Raw genomic sequence first — 25,046 nt, forward strand, 5'->3', positions numbered from 1 at the left:
AAGCTAGTTAATTGGATTACGCACACATTTCCACTTCCCAGGTGTTAAGTATTTAAATCATATCTTTTTTTATTAGGAGTAATATTGGTTTGCTAATCACATGCTCCTTTAGGAAAGGGCCTTAACCTTGAACTTCTTGTTATCTAACAAGGAATCTTGTTTGATCAGTTGCATGCATTACTGCTTCGTGAGCATCGGTAACGGGAGATCATTTTACCTGTTACACGGGATGAAATCAGGACTTGGGACATTGTGAGGTTAATAACAACCTAGGTAATCCCCTTTGGGCACCAGGATATCTAGATTGGCCATCTGCTCTGACCAGATGATTCCACAACTGCAAAATCACACTCATCCACTCTTTGCTGTGGGAGCCAAAACAGAGACAGGTCCAGGGGGTTTCCAACCACAAAGTCATAGGCTTTCGAGGAGAGCTACATTAAAAGAATTGTGGGGCCATCCTGTGAAGAATAGGGCTCCATTCCACAAAGAACCAACCTATATTTCTGCCCCTTGCTGAAGGGTAGAACTGTTGCCTGGCTGTCTCCCCAGATGCATTTTCATCTTCTGTTTTCATCCCCTCCCCCATCTTCTGTGAGCCCCTGCCCTGTCCCCCCTTAAACCATCTCCCATCCACTCCCAGTGGCCAGACTTTGTAAGAAAACCTTTGTGCTGGGTTTTCAAAGTGTTGTCTGTTGCCTACAGCCTCTGCAAAAGAAACTTGAATGGATGAGAAATGAGCTCTTACAGCTAAGTAGGTCTGAGCTGTAGCGTCACTCAGGCCTGTGGAAGAGAAGAAAACAGACCCTTGCATTGTCCGTGGTTCCTCACCACTGGCTCTGTTAGTGCATCTGCCCACATGAGATCCTTTCCTATGACCTAACTAACCATGTTCATCTCTGAATGCAAGCTATAGCATTTAAACCTTAATGCACACAATTTTGGATAGTATCCATATAGGGTATTTGAACTTGTCTCTATTCCATTTTTAGAAGGAGGTGGAACATAAGTAAATTAATATTTGGACTCTGGACGTATCTGGGAAAAATAATCTTCCAGGCTTTTCAGAGAAACTGGAAAGTCCAACTTCAGTTTGCTTTTAATTACTTACAGCTGCAGCTCCGTGTTAATTCAGTTCTGTCTCCTGGTACTGGAGGGTTCATGCTGGCTTTTGAGCCAGACTGTTTTCATACACCATTTTAATGAGAATTCAGAACAATGATCTTAGAAAACATCAAGATTTTATCACTACTCCCCTAGGACTTTTGCCTAATTCTTTTTCACTGGAGTTTTTTACAGATTCTTTTTGGATGAACCAGCAACACTGTTCAGAGTTCCTTTTACAGAAAGGCAACTCTTCTTGGCTCCCCAAACAGTGGGGCTTCTTGGGTCATAGGTCTCTCATTTGCTTCACACTCACATGTGAGTCCTGAGCAGTTACTTTGTCTGTAAATTAGGTGGCACGATGTGAAATCGCTATGTACGTAGGTCAAAACGGGCAAGCAACAGCATTTTTGTATGGCTCATGTTAATACAAGATTTCAGCAACTCTTACGAGAGCACTTAGCTAAGGAACCTAGAGAAGTTTGTCAGCCTCTTTGTGAAAGCCGTCTTTTGTCAGTTGCCACGAGTCTTACTATCTAGAAATTCAAAAGCCAGTAAAAGAAACCAACATATTGAAATCGCTTACACGAGATGTGGATGTCATGTTCCATGGACATGCCACTATGCAAGCAGATGTGTGCACGAGTGTGCTTCTAATTCAGTTCCACCAAAGTGGCAGTCCTGAAGTTAGCAACAACCTCATCTTGAACCTGAGCCAGAAAAAATGGGAAAGCATGCCCTCAACCGCTGCCATGAAGCTATCAATTTTCTGGAGCGGTTGTGATATTTATTACCATGTGGGTGAAGTTTTGAAGTTCAAATGGAGCAGATAGGAGTGTACCAGATGTGGTGTGCAGGAAATGCCTCATTTCTTCTTTAAAAAAAAAAAAAAAAAATCTAATATGAACAGCTGGCCCATCCCCCACACCCCAAGGCTGAAAGGAAATTAAAAGATAATTATCACTGGGCATCCTCCTTTCTCCCCACCAGGATGTGCAAAGGACCTAGAGTCTTTTGTAATGCCTCGGATTTGGGGAGCACCACTGCTCATTGTTCGCGAATGTGCTTGGTGTTGCTGAAACCCTTATCACCCCGTCCCCATGGCCTTCGAGGCAAAAGGATGTGCTGCTGTGTGCCCCACATATGATGTGCATCTGATCACAGCCAGGAGCCCAGTTCCCAAGGTGCTGGAGTGCAGGGTGTGGGTCCCCTTTGAACTTGGGTCCCATAATCCTTTCCCTCCCCACTGAGGGTAATCCTGTGCTGGCTCCCATCTGCAGGGTCCTGCCTCTTTCCCACCCCTTCTGGGACACCTGACACCATCTCTCCTCAGTGAGCTGGGGCCTGGGAAGTAAATATCCTGAGGCAGTGGCCAGGCCACTTGTGGGAAGTCTTACTTGGTCCAGTACTGGAGCTGCTAGCCATGTTCCCTTGCTAGCTAGCTATTTGAATTTAAATGAACTAAAATAAACAGTTCAGTTCCTCAGTCAACTCATCACACTTCAAGCACCCAGTTGCCACAGAGAGCTAGTGGCTACCGCATCAGACCACGCAGACAGGATGTTTCCCTCATTGTAGGAAGTGCTATTGGACAGAGCTGGTCTACAGTGAGTAATGTGTGTTTTTTCTAGGAACAGTTGAGGTTGGATCTACTACTCTCCTGACTTGTTTTCCGACTCTGCTTGGCTTTGGTTATTGACAAAGGAGAATGGTAACAAGCGAAGGGTGGTGGGCAGGGATGGCTATGGTGAGCAGACTCACACACTCTCTAGAGATGGGTTCCTGTGGTTAGGTGTGGTGGGGCTTTTGCCTGTTGCCCTCTCTCTCCCATGTTGTCCAGAGTGTCCTGAGGTATTGGAATAATCACCGGGTCTAAGAATCCCTGTTTAAATCTTTAAATGGGTTTTGGGATTTATCTCCTAAGAGGGATCTTGGATTTTATGTGAGCACATAAAATTTAATGTGTGTTGTAGCTCCATTTCCCTTGGGGGTGGCATCGGCAAGGGGAGTGTGGTTTGAGCGTGGTTTGAGCGTGGCTGGTTTGATTCTGTGAACTGGGATGTGTACGTACAGCAAGGAGGGGGCCCGCTGGCAAAGGCAAGGCTGTCCAGGGAATCAGGAGCCTGTGAGCAAATTGAGACTGATGTTAAGGGACATGATAGACAGCCATGTCCCATGCCATCTGTATAAATGAGCACTGGTAAGACAGCAAAGAGCCAGACTGCCTGGCTTCTTAAGTCAATACTACACATCAGACATGGTGTAGACAGGATACAATCGTGGAATGAGCCTCTGTCCCTGCCTGCAGCCAGAGCACTCTTAAAATGGGCATGTTTTGTCATCCTCATTTCTTTCTGTTTTCTCACCCCATAAAGATAGGCCCTGCTTTTAAATTAGTTTCAGCCCTAAATAACATTCTCTGTCTGGCAAAATAGAAACAAGGAAACAGTTGTTTGGGAGTTGGGAATTTGAGGCACGTGCTTGCTGGGTTGTGCTCTAGGCAAGAAGGAAGTCCCGGAAGCGAGCTGTAGATCCTTTAATAAGACACAAGGCGCTGCTGTCTTTGTACCCACTTGCCTCCTGGGCTGCCGCAGCCATCCCTTCTCCTTGCCCACCATGGCTACTTTTGCCTTGGTTGCCTGGTTCAGGTTCTTGCTCTGTAGGCGTTTCCCTTTGTTAGTGCAGGCATCATCTCTGTCCATCGTTTGAGGAAGCCTGAGAGACAGCCTGGATGGCTCACATAGGAGGCAGGGCAGAAGGGCAGGTGGTCTCTGGCGTGTGCCATCCCAAGGTCCTGGTGGCCTCGCTGAGCCCCACTCTGCTTCCACCTGCTTGCTTGGTCCTTCCAGCTGCCGATTTGAGGTCAGAGACTAGAATGCAGGTCACTGTTCGCTTAGCATGTTTATAAAGTGATGTGACCTAAATCATCCTGGATGCCTTGGCCCTCAGTGAGCATGTTCCCCCCCGCAGAGAAGGTGCCCCTGGGAAAAGGCAGGCACATCCCGAAAGGACTCCCATTGCTCAGAATATTTTTGGAGCTCAGGACAGGATGATGTGCACCTTCTGACAAAGTGTTTACAGTTCTGTATGTTAATGTCCTAATTCTGCACCATCCCTAAGGGGTGAGTTTGAGGTCTGAAATTACCCGAAGTCATTTACAGTCAAATCTGGCTAGTAGGGTATGAGGGTGGGAGGGGGCATTCTGATTCAAGCAACAGTGTTCAGAGCAAAAATATATATAAATATAAAGCTTGAAGATTGGGAAGGTTGGTTATTTGCCTTTTTTTTTTTTTTTTTTTTGTAAGACTTTATCAATTTCCAAAGGGGCTCCAGAGAGTTTTGAACATGGCAATACCATGGCATCCCAAGGAGAGTACCTTTATTCCCCTATGTATATATATGTATATTTTTTTAATTTTTCCCCTAATGTGTATTTCTGAGAGAGTGAGAGAGACAGAACACGAGCAGGGGAGGGTCAGAGAGAATCCAAAGCAGGCTCCAGGCTCTGAGCTATCAGCACAGAGACCGATGTGGGGCTTGAATGCACGAACTGTGAGATCACGACCTGAGCCGAAGTCAGACACCCAACTGACTGAGCCACCCAAGTACCCTGCAATATTTAAAAAATGCAATATTTGATGCAAATTTGGGCTATTTCTTTTACAGCTGTTAATCAAGCTTTCGTTATAAGGTAGGGTTTTAGAGCTAGTGATTGCTCAGCTAAATCAGAAAATGCCTGTTTTCCTTCACAGAAGGGGACGTCTCTTGTCTCTCTTCCCCTCACTCACCCGGCTCCCTCTCTTTTTCTTTGATTTCTTGATCTTTGGCCTGGAGAGTCTTGCCTTTAACATTTTTCTCTTGCTTAGTTTGTGGAAGACAGCCCCTGAATATGGTGCTTCTCTCCAGGCCACACAGCAAGAACACTACCAGCCTGAGGTGGCTGTGTATAACAAGCACCATAGACACAGAAACTGGAAGTCCTTCCCAAATGTGGCTGTGTTTTAGAATCCCGTGGGAAGTGTTTAAAACTGATACCCAGGTTGCACCCCATTCCAACTGAAACAGAATGTCTGTGGACGGGAGCCAGGCAGTGGTAGTTGGTCAGAGAACTCCAGGTGATTCTAATCTGCAGCCAAGTCTGAGGACTACTGTAAGGAGGGGGACTGACCTTGACAATGTGAGCAGTTAACGCCTGAGCATAACCGCAGCCAGCTTGTCTCGCATCTTTTAGGCAATGTGATGTACTGGAAGCAACACTGGATGCAAAACCAGTCTCTACAACATACTATCTTGTGTCTTGGCAAGCTACTTAACCTACTGGGGGCTTCGTCTTTCTCATCTGTAAAATAAGATCGTAGCAATACCTTATAATAAGATCATTTTAAAGAATGAAAGATGGTGTGTGGAAGTCTTGGTAAATTGGGAAGTGCTGTATAAATGCTTGTTGTTAATACTGGAGATTATTCTTTTACAGAAAAATACTCACTTCTTAGGTCCCTTGGTGAGATAGCTAGGGTGACTATGGTGGCATTAATTCCTTCATTAATGCAGTAATAATGAGAACTGTTTAGACACGAGTTTATTAACTCCCATCTAAAAAAGGGGGCGGCAAGGAGAGGAGGTCTCCCCCAGCTTTAAAATGAATCCAGCAGCGGGAGCCCAAGAGAACCATTGTCCCACCATACCCAGAGATTGCTGTCTAGCTTCCGGTAGGATGACTCTCAGCAAAGGGGCCTTGTGCAGCAGAGAGGGACATCAGTGGTCCATCGGCTTCTGAAACTGACTTTCATCTTCAGGCTTTCTGTTTGATTGGATTTCATTTATGTCAAAGTGGATGAACCAAGGTAGAACTGCCCTCAGTATTGCTAATGGGCCTCAGAGGCAGGACAAAGGGACATGCTGTTGGCCAGGGCCTGCTTGGTCATTTTTGTCAGTGTGACTGTGGTGTCGTGTATAGTAAACATCATCATGGCTCTTTTGGGTACACACCAAAGCATTTTTTTCTTGGGCTTGTCCTTCCCAGGGATTTGAAGTTGGATGGAGGGAAACAGTCAACAGGTGCCGTGAGCTTGAAAGAGATCATTGGCCTTGAAGGTGTGGAGCTGGGAGCTGACGGGAAGGTAAGGCTTTCTGGCTTCCACCCAGCAGGTTTGTGCCGACACCTCCAGGGTTGGGAAGCAGAGGCAGCGTGACAGACCGGGACCCTTGCTCGTGGTGGAGGAGCCGAGTCTGGGGCCCCTTCCTGGTGGGTGATGCCAGCCCATCCCTGTTCCCCTAGCGTGCATGTGGAACCCTGCCTCCCCCCACCCCCGAGCCAGTGATGAAATAGCAGCACGTGTATTTCTCCTCCAGCACAGTTTATGATGGAATCCATGATACTGACCACTGTCTCAGACAAGCACACCTGTGCCTCTTCTGGAATGGAGTGACGGGTGGTTTGAACATGCATTAACTGATGCTGTCAGCCAGCAGCATTCTTGCTACTAGAAAGTTTGCAGGGGCGGGGAAGAGGGCTTCCTGTGGTCCTGAGCAGCTGAGTCTGTCAGCCATAGTGAGCACCTAGCAGGAGGGCTGTCACGTTCCTCCCTGTCCACGACCCAGTGAGTGAGCTGCTGGGTGGAAGCCTGAGGAGTGAAGGTTGAAAGATGAAGTTGACCTTTTGGTGCTCGATCCAGGTGGTCTTTGTAAGCGCTTCAAAAGCCTGTTTGTGGAGACAGTGCAAGTATTTGGGGAAGCTGTCTCAGGGTAGCTGAAGCTGCTGGGGCAGCACATGACCTCCCACAGCCCCTCTCCCGGAACAACCGGTCCCCACTGTACCCAGACGACATCAGCCCCGAGCCACAAGTAGGCGTGCATGAGGTGCACTTTTCCAAGCAGGTGAAACAAAAAAACACTTGTTCCATCTCCATTCCTGAAGTTTGAGTGCTCACCTGGGAATGAGAGAGGTGAGCTAGAGACAAGCATCAGAGATCGCATCTGCCAAAAGAACGTACAGGAGGCCACAGCCCTTTTATCAGAGACTCTTGGAGCCTGACGTGTTTTGGAATTCCGTACTTGGTGGGTTATTAAAACTTGTGCGCTGTTCAGAAAAAAACAGCCATGTGTGGTATGTGCCTCCTGTATTACACAACATCCCAACAGCTTCTGGGATGGTTACCAAACACTAATATTTCTGTTATAGGACATGAGCATTCACCCAAAGTACAATAAATTTAAACTTTTACCTAGCCTTAAGTCAGTTGAGTTTAGGTTTTGGCACCAATAAATGCCAAAAACAAATTTCAGGTCTCCTTGGGCAGAGCTAAGAATATGGATGTGAACTTGGTGTGATAACTTAGCTTGGTCAGGATGCAAACCTAACATTGTCTGGAAATAATCCATTTTGTCCATTTTCATCTTCACCTTTTAGACTGTTTCTTACACCCAGTTTCTGTTACCCACAAATGCCTTCGGAGCCCGGAGAAATACCATAGACTCCACCTCCTCCTTCTCCCAGTTCCGTAACCTGAGCCACCGCAGCCTCTCCATAGGACGCGCAAGCAGCACCCAGGGGAGCCTCGACACAGGTAACCTTGGGCCGGGCTGGCCCCGGGCAGCGCGTGGTGGAAGGTGCCTCGGTGCGCAGTGTGCGTGGGTCTCTCTGTGTGCAGGCTGGAGGAAGCATGCTCTGGAGCGTGAGCTCATCCCACGGGTGACATGACTTTTGGGCAAGCCCGATTTCAGGCCATGCGTGTGGCCATGCAGCCAGGCCATAGGGGGACCCCACCATTGAGCTGTTTCAACCACTGACTCTCAAGCTCCCACAAGGAGAAATGCCACATGCTGTATCGTGCAGATATGGCTGGACCCACCCCGCTCCCTTCAGCCTCTCTCTACCACTCAGAGATAATCTACCAACTTATCTCAACCTGGTTCTTGCCTGTATTTTCACAGTGTTCAGATTTGGCTTTTTCAATTAATGGGCCAGAAACACAGGATCAGGTGTGAGAACTTTGTGAGTCTCGTGGTGGGTGAACTAACATGGCCTGTGAAGGAAGGCTTGCTTGCTTCCAGCTTGGCCTCCACACCTCCGTAAGAAGTGAACAAGGGAGAAAACTGTATGAGGCAGTATTATTTCCACTCTTGGAGAAACTCCAGGTGAGCCACAAGTTCCTCAGGCCTGCCCAGGTGCTGAGCTTGGCCATACTGTCCTGGTGTATCCACCGACTCTGGCCATGTACGGCTGTTTGCACTGGCACCTGCTCTTGTCTGTGTTTGTACAGACATGGTGGCCTGCCTGGAGGCGCTCACACCACAAATGTGCTGCTCACATGGCACCACTGGAGGTACCAATTCGATCTGCAGGTTTAGCAAATGCATTTTTTTAGTGCCACATTTTGTGATCTCATTGCTTGCTGTATCTTTCACGCCCATTGAGGTTTTGTGCTCTCCCAGTCAGGGAGATTCATACATAATTTTCTAAGGTGGAAAACCTGTCACAATGGAATGTTAAGTATTTGGTGAACCCTTTTGCAGGGGATACAGTTCATTGGCATGTAGAGACGTCTCCTGCGGGTCAGAGTGTGCGATGTGACTCTGGGCTAAATGGCCTGAGGCCAGCCTTGCATCGGTGTAACTTTGTACTGGGCGTTTGCACTCCCCCTGTACCCCGCCTCTGCTTCTGAGAGTCTGGGGCCCCTATTGATCATTTTGTGTGTGATCCTTAGGTAGTGACCTGGGAGACTTCACGGACTATGACCCAAATCTCCTGGATGACCCCCAGTGGCCTTGTGGCAAGCACAAGCGAGTTCTGATCTTTCCTTCATACATGGTGAGTAGCAGGGGAGAAACAGTCCGTTTTGCTCACCCCCTCTGCCTCTGAGGAGTAGCTTGGAGGTGATATTCTCACCCTAACAGATGGCTGCTCTCTGGGGTAGGGGGGCTTGTTCAAACGCTGGTTGGCCAGGGAAGCTTCTTGAGGTCTCCCCAGTGTGAGCTGCTTACGGAAGGACCAGCACGGGCTGGTCACCTGGCCTGTGTACACCACTTTGGCCCCCAGCTCGGTGCTGGGGACCTCACCTCTGAGGGGACACAACTGAGCTTATACATTCGTAGGCCCCACTAGGGGAGGACCAGGCCCATCAGGCTCAGCTTTGTCTGGAGATCCATGGTGACTGGAGGCCTCCATGTGCACTCCGAGCAAACGTTTGGCACTGGGCTCCCGATGACAGAATTATCTCCGGGGAGAGTGAAGGTAGGACAATGTGGGCGTTAAATGCAAAATCTTCCCTTGCCATTTTTACTTCATGGACTCTTCCTGTTTTTCCCTTTGTGTAATTTCGGTTTCTGCTTTTGGCTGACCACCATTTCCCACCACTTGGGCTGCCGTTTCTCCAGACACCAGTGGGGCCTGATGGGGTCGTGTGTCCTTTCTTGGGGCGGACTTGCCCCAGCTCAGATCCTGGGCAGCTGTGGGAGGAGGAGAGAGCTGGGCTTGTGGGAAACCTGCCACGCCAGGCCTGCCACACACATCGGGTGGGAGAGCACTGACCCGGAATGCCCCTGCTGCCTCCCTGATGGGCCCAGATGGGGCGGGCACAGTTCACAACACCCGGCTCTGGTTCCCTTGTTCCTCCACCACCCTTGTTGCTCTCCACTGCCTTAACTTCGGGAGTGAGCAGAGGGTCCTTCTTCTGTTTTGGGCTCATGGTTCTGTAAAAGCAAGGGCCGGGAGCCCATTTACTGAACGAGCCCCTGCACACGCGCTCTGAGCTGAGAGTTCTCAGCAGTAGCATTCCACGCTCCAGCCTCTCCTTCTCCCCTGAACGTTTGGCAAGTGGCTGACATCAGAGGAACAGCAGGCAGAACTCGGGACCTTCCCGGGGGCTTTCCAGCATATATCCTATTGTAATACGCTGTGCTGAGTCTGAATGAATTACCAGAGGTACTTAGTTTAAAATTGCCCGTTTCTTACTCTCCCATCCTCTTTCCCCACCTCCTAAACACAGAAAGCAAGACCAGAGCCATGTGTAATTTTTATTCCACTCTATGACCTGTTAAGATTATATACTTCTTGGGGCACCTGGATGGTTCAGTTGGTTGAGCCTCTGACTCTTGATTTCGGCTCAGATCACGATCTCACGGTTCATGGGACAGAGCCCCATGTTGGCTCTGTGCTTAGAGCGCAGAACCTCCTTGGGATTCTCTCTTCTCTATTTCTGCTCCTCCCCCGTGCTCACACTCTTTCTTTCTAAAAATAAACTTAAAAAAAAAAAAAAGATGATTTACTTCTTTTACAAAGCCAGAGTTTATTCATGTAAGCTAGCCCACAAATGTGTAATAAATTATCAGAATCACCGCCCTAATGTTAAGGAGGGAGCAACTGAAACGTCATGGCTTGTGTAAGACTAAGATTCTTTGTTCACTGCTTTTTATTCACTAAGTGACAGGGCTGGAAACTGTGGTTCGGGGAGTTTGAGTGAGGCTGTCATAGTTGCCAGACAGGAAGTGGGGGCCGAGGCTAGAACTCCTGGCTTGGTCCTCTTCTCACTTGGCCCGTGACCCCCATGTCCCTCAGCAGTCAGTGGCAGAACTGCTGACCTTGGAGTAGGGCATGAAAATGGTTCTTTGGGCCAACAGGTTACCAGATTTCTAGGTAACCAAGAGAATAAGAGGGGGGCACTATTTTTGATTGACCTTGGGGTTTGGTAGGAAGCTCTTTTCTAGATCATGTTCTGTCTGGTGATAACATTGACCTTTCCTTCTACAGGCCTGGTGTCAGGCTGGTACTACATCTTCTTTTCTTTAAATGATTTCACTGTGAGCTTTAAGGTTCTGGGCCACAGTCTACATTTGCGTGCCTGTGCACACAGATGATTTTTTGTCCTTGGACGGTGTGCCAGATGATTCGCCAAGTCAGCATATACGTCCTATCCTCCTTGTTTTATGTTCCCAACTGGCTCATTTTTCATTTCACCACGTTGAATCTACAGCCTGTGCTTCCTGTAACAGTACACGTTTTAGAGAACGAAATTGCTTGTGAGCCGCATTTCCTGGTCAGCTCCATAAGATGTACGTCTCCTACTCTGGCCACAGATATTGGTACTTTGATAAAATGTGGGGCATTTGCTTTCCAGCATAGTCCTCTGTCACTGATGTGCATGTCATGTGTTACAAAGAGCCTCAGACTGGCTCCCAGGAAACTTCCTGTTTAGAAGCAGGCATGGAATAGAGCTGTTTCACATGCAGCGAACTTGCACGAGTTAAGTGCGAGGGTTTTGTTTTTGATTCGTGTTGGTTTGCTTGAACTCATAGAATTTGTCCATTCAGCCAATACTGACTGAGGCCCTACTATGTGTCAGGCCAGGTGCTCCCTTACATAGTGTTTTCGTCAACCTTCTAGTGGGTGGGGAAGTCAGACAGTGAACAAGTAGACAAGTCACTGCAGTCAGGAGGAGGGTGAAGAAAAGTGGTTAGGAGATGATGGGGGCAGGGTTGGGGGGTGGAGGTTGGAGGCCGGCCTGCAGGAAGGCTCCCCTGAGGACATAGCATTGAAGGGGAGTGTGAGGGGTAAGAAGGAGCAGCCTTGCCAGGCCTTGATGGGAGGGGCCCATGCACAAGACTGTCATGTGAAGGGGTAGAAGAGAGCGAGTGTATAAAATCAAGATTTTTAACAGTAAAAGTCACTGTCCTTCCCTCTACGCACATGCACATACATGTACACTCCCACACACGCACAGGTGGAGAAGGCAGGCCCATAGATGATGATCCTGACAGACGTTCCATACCTACTCGACCCCAGGCACAGGGAACTGTGCTTGTAATGGGCTCTGGCTACCAGGGTAGACAGAGGTATAGGGTTACTTGACCCAGGCTGTTGAAAACCTTCTTTGAGGGTCTGAGGCACATCTTGGCCTGTAGGTGGGTGTGAGGCCCTCTGTGTAGACAAACCCAGCCTTGGAGCTTTCCTCTTGGTATGTGAACCCTCATCATTGGCAGGGCACCCCCGGCGGGTGGACGTCAGACCTGTACAAAGTCTGTGCACCCCGGCTCCTCTCTCCCCTCTCTGGGGCTTCCTGTAGTGGCCTTTGCTGGAAGATGCCCATCTCCCTTAATGCTCCCAAGGCCTGTGGGGTCCTGCTGCCTACGCTTATCTCCCTGAGGTCCCCAGGGCAGCTCAGGTGAGACCAGCCCAACAGAGGCCTCAGGAGAGCCAGGGACTGTTGTCCAGTGTTTTGGAGTGTTCTGTTTCTGTGGAAATTCAGGGTCTGAGATGTTCGTGTGGCCTCTGCAGAATCAGGCAGCCTTGAAAGTGATGAGCTAAACCTTTCACCCCATCACATCCAGTGGCAGCCATTAACTTTTTTTCTCTTTTCATATGAAGGTGTAATTTACATGTGATCAAATGTACACATTTGAAGTGTACAGTTCCATGATCTTTGTAACCTCTACTTTAATGGAGATAGAACATTTCTTTCCCCTTAGTTCCCTCCTGTCCATCCTGTTCTCCCTCCCACCTGTTCCTGGCAAGGTAGCTACTTTTTTTTTTTTTTTTTTAAGTTTATTTACTTTTGAGAGACACAGAGAGGCAGAGCATGAGCAGAGGAGGGGGAGAGAGAGAGAGAGAGAGAGAGAGATACAGAAACCAAAGCAGGCTCTAGGCTCTGAGCTGTTGATTAGCACAGAGCCTGACACGGGGCTCAAACTCACAAACTGCGAGACCATGACCTGAGCTGAAGTCGGAAGCTCAACCGACTGAGCCACCCAAGTGCCCCTAGGCAACTGCTCTTTTGACTTCTGTCACCATAAACTAGTTTGCCTACTCTGGCACTTTAAATAAGTGGAATCATATACCATGTGCTTTTTTTTTTTGGCCCATCTTCTTTCATACGATTTAATAGGTGAGATTCACTCATGTTGCAGGTGTCAGTAGTTTGTTTTTTTTAATTGCTGAGTAGGATTCTATTGTATGGGTATACCATAGTTTCCAGTTTAGAGGCACTATGAATATTGCAGCTATGAGCATTCTTCTACAGGTCTTTGGTGGACATATATTTTCATTTCTCTTGGACAGATAAATACCTAGGAGTAGGCTTTCTGAGTCATTATGTAGGTGATGTTAACGAGCCGGGATGTAGTTGGACATATATTTTCATTCCTGTGTGTTCTAAGTGTGATATAAAAAGGCTGCTTGTGTTGCCACAGTTGGGACATGTCTTAAAGTGGAAGCGTTCCAGAGGCAAACAATTCCCTGAGGCCTAGAAAGAAGCCTGTTACATATAAAGTTTAAGTGGCACCTCTTTAAAACTGGCCTCACACATAGACTTAGGTTGGTTTTTAACCTTGATGTACGCAAGTCACTTCCACTATTAGCCACCATGAAAGGGCAAAGGGAAAATTTTGAAGTAAAGAAAAAAAGATTCCTGGGGCAGGTCTGGAAACCAAGTCTCAGCTACAAGTAGGGCCTGTGGTTTTGGCCCTAAAGTTTCTAGACGGTGACCACAGAATAGGAAAGTATGTTGAGCCTCCTGGCTGCATGTGGGTTCTCACAGGGCCTTAGCTTAATGATGGTGTTGCTCAGTGTGGTGAGGGCAGCCGTGAGGCCTCGAGTCAGAAGCGGGGGCTTCCTGCCTTATGCGCCGCCTGGCCTGTCATTAAAATTTCACCAGAGAGTGGTTGTTTATCATTAGAACCTGGCAGCTGAAGTCAGTAGTGGTTTTGTTTTTTCTTCCCTTTATGGGTGTGGAGAGCAATTAAGAGGAGAAAGTAGGCAAAAGAGCTGACTGAGCTAGTGCCAACAGAGTTAAGGTTATTTGAATGGATTTCTGGATCCTTTTCCTTTCTCAGGAAGAAGTCCCTCTCGACCTGTTCTGACAGCAGAAAAAAAACCGACTAATAACCTTTACGATATCTATATCAATCTTGAGAGGACATCTCTTGGATTGATCTTCTTGATAAAGTGCCTATGCTTGTATTTACTTAATATTACAGTCTAAATACTCCCAGAAAAACCCCTCCTTCCTACCCCCAGACCTCCCCAGTGTTGTGGGAATGTGTCTTAGAACTTTTTCCGCACAGTAGGAAATGCTGAGCAGTGGATAATAAAGAGTCAATCAAAGGAAGACGAATTCAGCCTTCTGTGTGGCAGGCAGTTGGCCCAGCTTTCCTTCACTGTATGTCTTTTTCACTGCAAGCTGTCTTGATTTCCTACTTACCTGTCTGCAGTGTGGGTTTATAGAGAAGATGAAGTAGCTTGAGCCCCAGGGGCTCCTCCCTGTAAGGCCCTCAGGTTTCAAGGTGCTTTAAAAGCTCCTTGAATTCAGGAGACCCTCATTAGGAAAAGTAATGTGTCATTACAATAACCAAAGTGCTAGGCCTTTCTGGAGACTTGGAAGGGCTTTAGAGCTTCCCCAGCTCCAGGGAAAATCTGTCAGGCACCTGCACAGAAGCTGAGCAGTGGGATCTTTGTCCCACAGCTTTTGATGCAAGTGTTAAAATACAATTATTTTTTTTTATTTTGAGAGAGCCCACACATGAGGTGGGAAGAGGGGCGCAGAATGGGGGGTTGGAGAGAATCTTAAGCAGGCTCCACCCAACTGAGTCACCCAGGTGCCCCAAAATAAAATGCCTTTTTAAATGCCCTATTGCATTATGTGGTGCATTTTGTGTTTTGGTTTTAGAGTTTTTTTGGGGGGAAGGGGTTGTGTGTGACAGCTTTATTGGATGTAATTCACATATCCTACAATTCACTTTTTTTTAAGTGTTCAGGGGTGTCTGGCTCAGTCTGTGGAACATGCTACTCTTGACCTTGGGATTGTAAATTCAAGCCCCATGTTGGGGCGTAGAGCCTACTAAAATATAAAAATTAAATAAAGTGTACAATTAAGTGGTTTTTAGAATACTCACAATGTTGTGTAGCCATCACCATAATCAGTTTCAGGACATTTTCATCATCCTCAAAAGATGCCCCTGTACCCTTAACCCTCCACCCCCCTGAGCCCTGGGCAACCACTAATCTACTTTCTGTCTCTGGACACTTGTCTATTCTGGACGTTTCATAAAAATGGAATCGTACACCATGTGGCCTTTTATGTCTGGCTTTTACTTGGATAATGTTTTCAGCATGTATCCATGCTGTAGCATGCATCAGTATTGTGGTTTTCTTTTAATCTTTTTTTTTTTTCTTATAAAAATAATGCAAAATGAAATACTAGCTTTACATTTTACCAAGATGTTGTAGCATCTGCTTCCTCTCCACGTGTTTATTTCAGGTTTAGTGCCCATTTTGCGATCTTTTTTTTCCTAAGGTTTGTTTATTTTGAGAGAGTGAGTATGAGCAGGGAAGGGGGAGAGAGAGAATCCTAATCTCCAGCATGGAGCCTGCTGGGAATTCTCTCTCCCTATGTTTCTGCCCCGCAGACGCTCTCGCTCACTCTCAAAATAAATAAAACATTTTAAAAAATAGTAAAAGTGCATCCAAATACATTATGTATGTGTGTGAACTTAAAGCCACACCTACCCAGTGTCCTCTCGAGTGGACTCTAGAAGTTTCTATAGTACCATATAAGTATTTGACAAATACCTGAAGCTCAGTACCTACCTTGCCCTTCCTGGTAAATCCATGTAGGAGTGTAACCCTGAAGCAAAAGCAGTTTTTCCTGTGGTTTCTCTCCTTGATTTGCAAACGGTTTCGTTTTGGTGAGGGAAATTGAAGAGCTGCTCCCCTAAAGGGAAGGGAGGGAGAGTAAATCCGGGATTATATATTTGGAATCCGATGGGTAGAAATAGCAACAAATGCTGCCCGGGGCTGCGAAGGCCCTCTGCTCATTCCCATAGTTTTCCTTGTGATTTACTGTCCTCTTAGGGAAAAGGAAAAATGTGTAGAAGAGCTGAAATGCACAGCTGTTCGTGGTTAGATTGATCTAGGTGAGGGCCACCACTCTGCTTAATTACCTTAGCGAGCACAGAACATCTGCTTCCCAGTGCCCTGCTGAGCTCCGAGCGCCGATGGACGGGGGACAAGTGCAGTCAGGCAGGATAGCCCCAGCCGGCCGTGCAGTGGCTGTTGGTGTTGGAAGGAGCTTGCAGAGATCACTGCCCGATACCCATCCTTCCTTTGGAATGTTCTGCCCCCAGGGGATCCTGTGACCCAGAGGGGAACCTTAGCAGAGTCTACAGCAAGCCCACATCTGTTCAGAGCTGCTTGTAAGAATGCTTGGAGAGATGTGCACGGCAGGAGGATAGAGAAGGAAGGAGAAAGTTCTCAGGTTCAAAATGGAAGCACCTTTTATATTGTTTCTGTTGAAACCAGACCAGCTCTGAGCCCCTCTTTGTTCTCCGGCATTGTCATTGGGGTACATGTACCCCCCACACACACCTGCCTGCCTTGCCTGCCTCCACTGTCTCCCGTTGCATCCAACCCCACTGTGAGGCCCCCACTGCACAGCGCTGTGACTGGTGCCATGGGCCAGGTGCGGGTCAAGGTCATTTCCCTCTCTCCTAACATAAGTCAATCTCTGTTTTTTTTAAAAAGCAAAAGGTGTCTCAGTATGCCCACAATAGATACGGTAGACTTTTCCAGCTAGATGACTAAGTTCTGGTCTTACCATCTTTTCTTGTCATCTCAGAAGGGAGCCATGGTGTCAGCCCCCCACTGAGCCTTCCTGACTGTGCCTCCTATCTCAAGCAGGCCAGGCCCCTTCCGAACTGCGTCTCTGGACATTCTGCGTCTGGGATAGTCTCCTCCCAGCTGACCTTCCTCTCTTCCCTTTTATGTGGCTGTGCACACACAGCTTTCTTGCAGCCAGGCAGCTGCATGAAAGTGCACTGAAGCTACCTCTTATCCCAAGAGTGGAATGGCCCTCTCTGCAAAATTGCAAGCACCACAGGGCTGGAGCTGTCTGCCTGCCATGCGGCCTGTCCCAGCTGTCAGCCTCTGCAGTGGGCCACAAGGAGCCCTACGTCTGGCAAATCCTATGGCCTAGAATTAGGTGGCATGGAAAACAGTGGTCACTTGGTCTGTCCCAGACCAGGAAGGAACCACAGCCTGGTTATTAGCACTTTGATTTGTAGTGATGTGTGCTGGCAAAACCTGGGCATTGGGAGTCTTTACACAGTTAGACTCATAGGAGAGCTGGTACGTAGCACTGGCCTCACTTTTAATTCATTGTCTCTCAAGCCAGAAGGAATGAGTAACTGGGGTCCCGTTGTAACCCCATGCCCATATCTCAGCCTCCAGTACTGCCATCTTCACTCACCTCTGTCACTGGAAGGAGGAGAGGTGCCTTCCAGGTGGTCAGGAGGTCCAGCCTATCAAAATCTCTTATGGCCCCTCAAGACAGACAGGACCACGCAGTGGAACTGTGGCTGCTGTATTCCAGAGAGTGGTTCTCAGTGGGAACTGGAGCTGAAGACAGCAAGGACCGTCATCTCCTCTGGAAACTGCCTGACATAGCGGCCCTGGGCTCAGGGTGATTTGCCCAATACACAGAGTCTGGTCCATGAGGGGCCAGTATGGGGCAGTGGGCTCAAGGGTGCAGCATGTAAGGGTCTGGAAGCAGATGGTCGCTTTGGGGGCTTCCCACTCAGCTGCCCTGATTGTGTACCCCAAGCAGTTGAATTTGAGCCCTACAGATGGCCAGTTGCCTTGCAGCTGTTGACATAAAGCAGATGGTGGAGAAGCCAGAAGAAGAAACTGAAGCAGAGAACACTTAGCAGTTTCACGGAATCCTGGGGTTCTGGCTCCAGAGTTTGTGATCTTCTCCCACAGAGCCACAGCTCAGAAAAACAGACAAAAGTAAGACCGAAGAGAGAGCCATGGAAAGTACTCCCTCAGACTGAGGCCAAGGCCAACAAACACCTGCTGCCTGGGTCAGAGCTAAGGCCAGTGGGGGCAGCTACGTCCAGCCTGGGAAGAACAGAGAGGCTGTGTAGCAGCACCATTATGAGGAAGCGCCACTGCGCTGGCTTGAATGGTGTCCCCAAAAAACAGGTTGAGGCCCTAACCCCTAGTACCTCAAAATGTGACCTCATTTAGAAATAGAGTGTTTGCAGATATAAACTAGTTAAGATGAAGTTGTACTGGAGTAAGGTGGGCCCTAATCCAACACAACTTGGTGTCTTTAGTATATGTGCTGCCGAAGCGAGCACACTTGGTGTCTTTATAAACAGAGATAGAGGACAGCCATGTGAACACCGACACATGGGGAGGACCCCATGTGATGATCGGCAGAGACTACAGTGATGCATGTACAAGCCAGGGGATGCCTGGGACTACCAGAAGCTAGGAAAGGAGCAAGGAAGGATTCTAGCCATAGTCTTAGAAGGAACAGAACTCATCTGACACCTTAATGTCAGACTTCTAGCCTCCAGAACTGAGACCATAAATTTCTGTTATTTAAGCCTCGCAGTTGATGGTGCTTGGTTACAGCAGCCACAGGAAACTAATGCAACCACTTTTGCATTCTCAGTCTGCCTAGGTGTTCAGATACGTCCACAATTTACCACCACCGTCCTACCGGTCTTGAGTCTTGGAGGCATTTCAGCGCGCCTGAAGCCAGCCTGCCTCACCGCCATCCATGTAAGCAAGTGAACTGAAATGGCGGTGTCATTGGGCACCTGCTTCAGGTGTGGCAGCAGGAAGCCTCCAGGAGTCTGTATGCCCATCCCCTTCCCCAGATGCCCTTGGACTTATCAGAGCAGCCACCCTGGAAATGCTGAGCCCAGCTCTCTCATGTCTATCCCGTATCTTCCCTCTCCACACTATCCTGGAGGCTGCCAACCACTTGGAGGTCAGGAAATGACACACGTGGAGGTTTGCAGAGATCCCCCACCCCAAAATGCACCATATCTACTTTAGAAAAGACCCAAAGAGTAGCCCAGTGACGGCCAAATAATAAGCGGAGGACCAGGCTGCCAGTAGGCTTTCCACTCCATGCTGGGGGAACAGTGGCAAGGGCACAGCCATATGGCTGGAAACTCCACCAGGGTGACGGAGTGCCGCTTCTACAGCTCTAGGAGATGAACTCGAGGGCTTGGCCATCCCTGTGGCTGCCGTGTGCTGCCCTCACTAGGGGCCAGGCACTGGTCGGGGGATTCACAGCATCAGCTCACTGGCCCTCCCCCTGCCCCCCCCCCCCATCTCCAGGGCCAGCCTTGAAATAAATGCACATGTCTATTTCTCCTGCTCTCAGGAAAAGTAGGTCCCTGCTCTGTACCCTAAGAGCTAGGACAGGGCTGCTCGTGAAAACAAGAGTGTCCCCTGAAAGGACTGGGCCCAGGGCTGCAGGCTGAGTGGGGTTCTTGGTCTTCATGGGGTCCTTCTAAAGTTAGGACTGGTCAGAAAGTGGTGTGTGAGGGCCCGGGGCAAGACTCAGTGCCCCAGGGAACTGAGGACATTGGGGCCTTTAGAGGACTCAGCAGCTCTGCCCTTACCCCATGTAGTGTGTGCATCAGTTATGGTTCAACTACGAAGAAAAGCATCCTTGTGAGCAAGTTTACAAAGAAAAGGATTTATCACAGGACACTAAACAGCTTCTAGAATCACTGTGGAGGCTGACAAGACAGCCTAAGCTGGGATTTCAGGAATGATCCTGAGCCCACTCTGCAGAGCCAGGCCAGCAGGGGAGCTGTACCCTGCCTCATCCTTGATCAGCACCCCCACACACACCCCGCAGTTGCTGGTTGGGAAGCTACACCAGCTGCTGGTTTCAGGCATGGTGGTGTTTCCACCTCTCGGAAGTTGCCACTGCCCCTGGCTTCAGATCCGTGCTGCCCTGCTGTGGTCTACACCGGTAGAGTGGGAAACCAGGACTCCCGCCATGACTTTTCTTGGCAGCAGAATCAACAGAAGCATGGCCTCAGCTTCAGTGCTGCCTCCTCGTGCCGGAGCACCGGACAGGAAGCACCAGAATTATATTTGGAATCCTAGCTGTAAAGGAGTAGAAAGTATGGCAAAAGGCATGTCCCAGGAGAGGGCTGGGTATCTAGGCCACAGCGTATGTGAAGATGAATCACTGGGACAGCGGCCTGGATGCTAGCCAGGGGAGGAGACTGTGATGCGTAGGAAAGTCACCTGGGTGACATCGTGATGCGGATCCAGGGCCCCACCCTCACACCCTGACTCTGTGTGCCTGGACCAGAACCCTGTTTTGTGCCATCTCCCATTTCCGTCTTCTCAATAAAATTCTCCAGGGTCCTTTAGGTACGTTCTGTTCTCTTTGTTTGATCTTCAGTGTAAACAAACCTATGAAGCAGCCACAGGAGGTATTCTTCCCTCATTTCAGAGAAGGGGAAGGTGAGGCCCAAGGAGGTCAAACGTCTTTCTCAGAGTTGCCCAGCTTGCTGGAGGCAGAGCCACTGACCAGCACCCAGACGTTTCCACCTGCTGGCAGTCTCAGGCTGTCCACTGCTCTCATTTTGGCCCGATAGAGAAGGGAAACAGGAAGTCAGTGTGTGTGGCGAGCTGGGAGACCCGGCTCCCAGTGCTGGCCCTGCCCCTTCACCCCTCTGAGCGTCTGCTTCCACATCTGTGAGATGAGGTGGCTGAAACGCACCTACAAGCTGCTTTTCTGCTGGTGAGAGAGCAAGCAGTGCTGTGTGATCTATATAGAAGACCGAGGAAAGCAGGGCTGCTGTGGTTGCCACAGAGAAGGATCCAGACCACCCCTTCCCAGTCTAGGATATCCTTGCTTGGGGCTCACAGGGCTTCAGTACCCAACAAGGGCCCATGAGTCTTTGCTTGAGCCTGCTTACGTCACAGCAAACCTTGAGCTTTCATCCGCCGAGGAAGAGCAGGAGAGGCTGTCGCAGAGTTCAGGATGCTTGGGGAGGGGTAGAAGAGAGGGGTGGGGGGCTGGGTATTTAGGAAACAGAAGGATTGGCTGATTGGCCGGTGGGTCCAGCTTGAGATAAGAATGTCAGACGTAGTTCCCCATTCTGCCTGTTTCCTAAGTGAGAACTCTTACATCCTGTTCGGCCCAGAGGAGATGTTTGTTCGGGATGACAAAGCCATCTTGGAGGGCTGCCACAGGGGAAGCGTTCTCTGTCAGACCTTGGCAGTAAGTGGCCTCCATGAAGTCCCGTGCACTCTGCCTCGCTGCTTAGCAGAACGTCGCTGCACGCAAGTGCGTGTGCATGTGTATGTTTGCACACTGCTGCCACATCACCACTCCCCTGCCCCTTGCTGGCACATCGCAGGTGCACACGGTGGCTACCAGGACAGGCATGTCCCGGGCCAGCTGAGGGAGAGCCTTCTTGATAGGGCCAGAAAGACATGGCTCCAAGGAAGGACTCTGGGCATTGCCCCAAGTCTACTTCCACCCAGAATTTGAGAAAGTTCCGAACAAGTTCAGTGCAACTGTTTGAGTTACTGTTGCTCTGGTTTGCTTTTAGTCCCCAAAGCTGCTGTTCAGAAGGTGCCGTTCAGATCAGTGTGAATTTGGACATGCTTGCTCTTTGTTTCCTCTTATTGACTGACACCAGAGGCATTTCATGTGCCCGTGCTAAAATCCTGTCCATCCAGGGGTGCTTGGCTGGCCCCTCTCAGTCATAGAGTGTGCAGCTCTTGATCTTAGAGTTGAGGGTTTGAGCCCCACGCTGAGTGTAGAGATTGCTTAAAAATTAAAATCCTGAAGAAAATAAAAATGAACATCCTGCCCAACCAAGCATCTCCTGAATAGAGGTGTTTACAGATAGTTGCCAACTTTTGTTAGAACCATTGAGGAAACCTTTGACGCATCTTCTGGAAAAGGCCAGGCTGTTGCCCGTGAAGAGGCTGGCAGCAGCCATCCATGGGAACAGGCCTTCTTGTCAGAATCTGTTTCTTCTTTTTCTGGCTTTGCCTGGCGAAGGCTATTGCCTCTGGCTATGGCCAACCAGAAGAGGCATCGTGCGTTGTTGCTGCCCTTTGAAAGCATGCTACTGAGAGGGGATGAGGTGATGCTGGTGAGACCCAGCCAGAGACTGTGTCTGATTCAGAGTTAACAGTGTAGAGCACAGATGAGCAGGGAAGACCTGGCTACTCAGAAGAGGCTTGGAGGAACCTGTCTTAAGGACGGATAGGATGAGGAAGGGGGAGGGGAGGGGCACCTGGCTGGCTCAGTCGGTAGAGCATGCCACTCTTGATCTAGGGGTTGTAAGTTCAATCCCCACGTTGGGCATGGAGCCTGCTAAAAGGGTGGGGGGGGGGGGAGAGGAGGAAACCCAAGGTTTAAAGGACTATTAACCATAGCTGACATCAAGTATGCACAATGGAATGTGATTCGGCCTTAAAAAGGAAGGGGATTGTGACCCCTGCACTGCAGTTGAACCTGGAGGACACGATAGTGAGTGAAACAAGCCAGGCACAAAAGGACAAATGCTGTGTGATCGCACTTGAATGAGGTGCCTGGAGAAGTCCAGTCCAAAGCAGAATGGTGGTTGCCAGTAGGAGCTGGGGTGGGGGGTTGGGGGGTAGGGCATTGTTTAATGGGTGCACAGTTTTGGTTTTGCAAGAAGATGAAATTTCTAGAGACGGATGGCAGTGATGACTGCAAAACAATGTGAGCGTCCTTCATGCCACTGAACTGCATGCTTTTAAATGCTTAAGATGGTACCTTTTACGTGACGTATGTTTTGCCACAGTTAAAAAAATAACAGCTAACATTTATCGAGTGCTTGCTGTATGCCATGCCCCGCACAGAGCACTTTACTTCTCCTGTAGTCATATGAAGTAGGCACTGCTAACCGTTTTCATTTTACAGATGTGAAACCTGATGTTTGGGGTTGTGGAAGTGTCCCACAGCCAGACGACTAATTAAGTGTGGATTGAACCCACGTGTGTGGGTCCACACTCGATGCTGTAAACACTGTGCTGTATGACTAACAGGCTGAACTACAGGAACTGAAGGAGGGGCTCCACTCCTTCCAGACACTGACTCCTGATTGGCTCGAGGCCGGTGTTTTCAGATGTCACCAGGTCCTGTTGTCACAGGGATTCCATCTACCTCCAGAGACCACGTCCCATTCAGGCTCTCGGGTTCAACAGGGCCCATGCTGTGGCTCTCCTCTTGGCTTCCCCATTGCTTGGTGGCGTCAAAAGTTGTGAGGTGGCTGTAACGTATACGTAACTGCCACCCAGAACCCTTATTTTAATGAGTGACCCAGGTTGTCTGATGTGTTACAGACCACCGTCATTGACTACGTGAAGCCCTCAGATCTCAAGAAGGACATGAATGAGACCTTCAAGGAGAAATTTCCTCACATTAAATTAACACTCAGCAAAATAAGGAGGTATGTGAGGATCGACATCCACTTGAACTTTCCATTCCGACTCTCACTTGGCATGCGTTAAGCTCACGCTTTGTATGATGGTTCTTCCTGTAGTTCTGGGGAAATAAAACACAGGCATGTTCAGCAAAAAGAAGCTCATCTGATGCTGGCTGACCCTTGCTTCCATGAGTGAGAGCCAAGGGAAGCAGGACCGATGGCAGAGCTCTTGACATGAGCTCTGACATGCATCTGAGGGTGGTTTCCTTAAGTGAAAGAATAATCAGTTCAGTAAGAGTTATGTTACAGAAAACTCAGAATAGGAAACCTACCACTCCCTGTTTTCTCCAATGTAGACAAAACAGAAAAGAGTAGGTAGGCATCACAGCATTTGAGGTAATGCTTCACCCACAGTCGTCCACCCAAGAGTTGACAGCCAAGCCCTACCTTTAAGCTTTAAGCAGTTAGTAAAACAGCCAAAGTAAAATCAGGCCTGTATTTCCCCTACAGCTGATTGGATTGACTTTGTGGTGACCCACATCTGCCAGGCTGGAGAGGAGCTGACTGATGTTGTATCTGCGTGCCAGGACAGATTTTCAGTGCGCGTAGTGATGAGGGCTAGACTATACGCCAACACAGTGTTGGAGTATGTGCCAATATTTACATGCTGTGTCTCCCAATACTGATTTGATTCTGGCATGTTCCAAGCCAGAGACGTAAGAAAAAAAAGTTTTCACACTTTGTCCGTTAGCTGGGCAGCGTTCCTAAGCACACTGGCTGTTGTGCTGTTAGCCTAAACTCCTCTTCTGTCATGGTTCTTGAACGTGACTGATACTCAGCAGAGTTGATACCAAGCACCTAATTTATTTCTGAAAGTGCCTCTCTGGAATGATCATAGTTCCCCATCATAGTTTTCCTCTTTCCCTTTGGGTAGCTCTACTCCTAGTTCCCAGAGACTCTCAGACACCACCTGGGTTCAGTGGGGTCCTCTGTGTCCCTTACTGACATCGTCTATACAATTCCACCAGCAGAGAAGAGCCCCAGCAGCCTAAGTCTGTTGCCCACATGTAATGGAATTTTCTTACTCCTAGGGATTTAGTCCGATTCCACGTCACCATTCTGGGAATGAGAAAAAGGAAATGCTTTCAGGATGGATTAATGTTTTTCTTTGGGGTCCTCTGAAACTCCCAAGTTCTAATAATCTTCCTTTCTTCCTGTCTTTCTCTAGTCTAAAGCGAGAGATGCGGAAGCTTGCCCAGGAGGACTGCGGCTTTGAGGAGCCCACGGTGGCCATGGCCTTTGTCTATTTTGAGAAGCTCGCCCTCAAGGGAAAGCTAAACAAACAGAACCGGAAGCTTTGTGCTGGAGCATGTGTACTATTAGCAGCCAAAATCGGAAGTGACCTCAAAAAACACGAAGTCAAGCATTTAATTGACGTAAGTTACCTGAGTCCTGTTGGCTGAGGGAGCACCTGGGAAGAGCCTGGTAATGATCCTGCCCCGAATTCCGATTGTTAGTAGCCACTGCGAGACCAGGGCCGTGAGGTCATCCTGCAGCAGATGTCTGGCCCCACATCTAAGGCTGTCCTAGAACAGAGGGATGATCCACTTTGACAAGATCCCCCCCCATATTGGGTCTGGCCATAAAAATCAATTTTTGGACACCATGAGGGGTGAAATTATTCTCAAAGCCACAGAAGCCACTGTAATGGAAAGGGG

General features: G+C 48.8%; 1 protein-coding gene across 4 annotated transcripts in view; it reads left to right on the forward strand.

Moving 5' to 3' along the window:
- The window catches only part of CABLES1 (Cdk5 and Abl enzyme substrate 1), a 121,180-nt gene that overhangs the window by 91,839 nt on the left and 4,295 nt on the right, over positions 1-25,046 (forward strand). For all 4 annotated transcript variants that reach the window (XM_060613444.3, XM_060613442.3, XM_060613443.3 and 1 more), the window contains 5 exons: positions 6,128-6,224; positions 7,514-7,670; positions 8,811-8,914; positions 23,246-23,352; positions 24,557-24,764. In XM_060613444.3, the coding sequence (XP_060469427.1) occupies positions 6,128-6,224; positions 7,514-7,670; positions 8,811-8,914; positions 23,246-23,352; positions 24,557-24,764 (673 nt within the window). The remainder of the gene's footprint in view (positions 1-6,127; positions 6,225-7,513; positions 7,671-8,810; positions 8,915-23,245; positions 23,353-24,556; positions 24,765-25,046) is intronic.

The sequence above is a fragment of the Panthera onca genome, chromosome D3 (genome assembly GCF_046562875.1).
Source record: "Panthera onca isolate mPanOnc1 chromosome D3, mPanOnc1 haplotype 2, whole genome shotgun sequence".
Classification (NCBI taxonomy): Eukaryota; Metazoa; Chordata; class Mammalia; order Carnivora; family Felidae; genus Panthera; species Panthera onca.